Source organism: Pteropus vampyrus, unplaced genomic scaffold (assembly GCF_000151845.1).
Source record: "Pteropus vampyrus isolate Shadow unplaced genomic scaffold, Pvam_2.0 Scaffold558, whole genome shotgun sequence".
NCBI lineage: Eukaryota > Metazoa > Chordata > Mammalia > Chiroptera > Pteropodidae > Pteropus > Pteropus vampyrus.
The window spans coordinates 2943-6308 of record NW_011889339.1 but is presented as its reverse complement, the minus strand read 5'-3'; the positions used below and the strand labels follow the sequence as shown (position 1 = coordinate 6308).

At 66.2% G+C, this 3366-nt stretch overlaps 1 protein-coding gene across 1 annotated transcript in view; it reads right to left on the bottom strand.

The window, feature by feature from the left end:
• The window catches only part of VAV2 (vav guanine nucleotide exchange factor 2), a gene marked incomplete at its 5' end in the record, with an annotated part of 17699 nt that overhangs the window by 11424 nt on the left and 2909 nt on the right, over positions 1–3366 (bottom strand). Inside the window, 3 exons of the mRNA XM_023525417.1 lie at positions 1133–1221; positions 1587–1688; positions 2711–2820. Coding sequence (XP_023381185.1) covers positions 1133–1221; positions 1587–1688; positions 2711–2820 — 301 coding nt within the window. The remainder of the gene's footprint in view (positions 1–1132; positions 1222–1586; positions 1689–2710; positions 2821–3366) is intronic.

The following is a 3366-nucleotide window of genomic DNA, read 5'->3' as shown; positions in this document are numbered from 1 at the left end:
TAAGTACGTACGTTACTTTTAGGAGCAGAACAAACAATGCCAAAGGAGAGGAGGTGCCCCGTCGCCCAGTGGAGGGACATGCGGCCACAGGAGGGCAGTGTTGGTGCGCGGAGCCGAAAGGCCACGCTGGGCCAGCGGGCCCTGGCTGCGCCCTGCACCCCAGGAGGCCGAGGGGCCGCCGGCTCATAAGCCGGGCCGGGCTGCGAGGGGCCGACCGGCTGGAGCTGCCTCCCGCTCACGGTGCTGGGCCAGCGCTCACAGCAATGGGGCACTGACACAATCTTCTGTGCTCAAGGGGACGAGGCCTGGCGTGTTTTCCTGTCTCCCTGGAGCGGGTTGAGCCCCCCCTCAGCATGGCTTCCCTGAGTGTGGGGTTCGACAGCCCCGTCTCACGGGGGCGTTGGGGGCACTGCATGGAATGAGGCCCCAGCGGCCATGCTCCAAGGCGGTGGCTCCAACACCTTCCAGAACTCTCTCGGGCTTCTTTCGGCTGCCTGGCCGGGTGCCGCGGGCTGGGCACACGGCCCTGAAGACACCTCCCAGACCGAGGCGTTTCGCAGGAGCCGCAGCGGCCCGGTGCCGGTCAGGCAGCCTCGGGTCCCGCCCCACCCCAAGGCATCACGCCTCCCCATCTGACAAACGGGCACGAGGCGGGGGGCACACGGGGTCCCGTGTGTGCGTGCGCGTGTGCGTGCGTGTGTGCGTGTGAGCCAGCTACGAGCATGGCTGTAGCTGAAGAGGGCCAGGCCCCCCCCGGCTGCGGGGGAACCGAGGTGAGGGGTTTCTCTGTAATCAGAAAACTCCAAGTGACCGACAAGGATAGTCTGCACATTCGGGGGATGGATTCTAGAAGTTCACAGCTGAAACGGGGCAAAGACCAGGCGGAGGAAGCCCCAGACGCCAAAGTGAGGAGGGCGGTTGGGCTCAGAATCCGCGCCCCGCCCCGGGCCCTTGACTCTGTGCGACCCGGGGCAGGCGCCCTCCCCTCCCTCAGCTTCGGTTCCCTCATCTGGGCCCTGTGACATGGGTGGCCATGGGTCACCATGGCAGGAAGGGAGAATGTGCACTCAGCCTAGGCCAGGAGGGTGGCGGAGGGTGGCCGTGAGGGACGGGGCCCGCGGGTGGCACTCACCCGTCTTGCAGGGAGGCGTCACCTCCAGACACTCCTTGTGTGCCCCGACACCACACTTGGTGCACAGGTAGCCCTGGTAGAAGGTGCCCCTGCAGTGGGGACAGCGGAGGTGAGGCGGACACGGCTCTGGCCCCGCACACCCGAAGCCAAGCGCAGGGCCCGAGACCGCCGGGCCCGCCTCGCTGTCTGTCCCACAGGGCACCGTCCCTCACAGCCCTGGGCCTCCAGGGTCCCCGCCCCAATGTGCAGCCGGGGTGGCTCTCCCCAAGGACAGCCCGGCCTCGCTGTGCTGCCCCACAGGGCAAGCCCTGGGCAGCCGCAGGGACAGCCACCACCCCTCCCAGCTGGGTCTGACGTGGATGGGGCCAGCCCGGGGCCAGGGAGGCAGGTGGTCAGTGGGGCTGGGCTGCAGGGCAGAGGCAGCGCCCTCGGGCCGGGGGGCAGAAGGCCTCACCTGAGGAACATCCTGCAGGCTTTGCAGTTGGTGGCCCTGTCGAACGTGTACATCTGGAAGCTGTGGTGGTTGGCGGTGGCTTTATCCGGCTTGATGTTTGACCTGACGGCAGGAAAGTGGGCACCAGACTCCCTGAGCCCCGAGCCTGGATCTGCCCGACATCCAGCCAGAGTGAGGGTCTGAGTGGGGGCGTCAGAGGCTGCTGTGCTGACGACAGCCCCTCGGGGTGCCGGCGACGGCCGTGCCTTGACGAGGGTCTGGGCGTGGGCAGACGCAGGCACGCGGCAGCAGACGTGCACTTAGGGCTCCACTGCACGCAGCGGGAGAGGCACCCCGAAGTGTTTGGGGGGACGTGCGCTGATGTCTGCCATTCACTTAGAAACATGTGCCCCATCGATGGCACAAAGGCCGGGGGGCGGGGGTCCCGTGACAGAGCAAGCAGGGCGAGACTCTCTCAACTCTGATGAATAATCTCGTTTTCCTAACAGAATGTTGGGGAGAAAATTCCAACCCCTGGAAGCCGAAGGCAGACAGGGAGGCGGCCCACCGCCCGGCTGCCATCGACGTGGACGTGTCCCAGGCGTGAGCCCCTTGATCCTCTGCAAACCCCCCGACCTCGGCCCTCCTTTCGTGTCTGTTTCACAGGATGAAAAGGCCCGGGAGGGGAGCACACCCGTACGGAGCCCCTGGTCCCCCCGACTGCGGACCATGAGGGCACGAACCCCACTGCTCCGGCCTGCTGTGTCTGGGGACCCCAGCACGTAGTGGACATAGCGGGGCTCCTCCTACATTTCATGGAAAAACAGCGCTGTGGCTTCAAACAGGTGATGATCCACCAGCCTGCGAGGCCCGGAGGGTCTGGGTCACCATGAGTCCATCTGACACCCTGACCATCCTGGCCACTCACTGCTCTGCTGGACGGGGGCTTGAGACTGAGCCCGGGGACAGCTGTGACAGAGGCACAGCCCTCACGCCTGGGTGGATCGTAAAACAGCCAGGACGTTACCAAGGTGGGGCTGGGGCGATGGAGCCTGCCTCAGTCTCTGGGCATCTGACCCAGCCCTTGTCCCCAGACGAAATCCACCTGGGCCTGCAACGCCCACGCTGTGCATCGCGGGACTCACATGGCCATCTCGAACTGCTCCATCCACTTCCTCTTCATGTCCTCCGTCTTGCAGAAAAACTGGAAGCCCTGCTTCCCTTGCAAGTGAATCAGATAGAAGCCGTAGGACCACTGCGGGGCGACAGGGGCCGCGTGTGAACGGGCGGGGCTCCGGGCACACTGACGCGGGTGCGGGCACACTGTGCGGGCGCCTGCGTGTGCACGTGCACGTCCCGGAGGAGATGTGCTGGGACCCCTCTCCTGCCCGCCCGCGCCCGAGGTACGCCCTCAGCTGAACCCCACGAATGACTGAGCTGGTGCCCAGGGAGCTCGCCCAGGGCCCTTCCACGGGGCCGGCGCACCCCCTTCCACGCCTCAAATGTGATGCCTAAGAGACTCACGTATCTGAAGTAAAAGGACAGGGGGGACAAACAGGGCAGGTGAGGCCAGGGGCCCGAGAAGCCCAGGGCGAGGCCGGCCCACAGCCGCCCCACGCCCCGGGCCACCCCCAGGCCTCGCCATCTCCGGAGCTTTCAAAGGGGCCCGAGAAGAAGAGTTCGGTACGTCTGGGCCCGTTTGCTCGAAAAGATGGAGGGGGAAAGGAAGGAAGGAGAGACCCAGCGAGGAAGGAGGAAGCGGAGGGGAGGCAAGGAGGGAGCGCAAGGCAGGGGCGCCGAC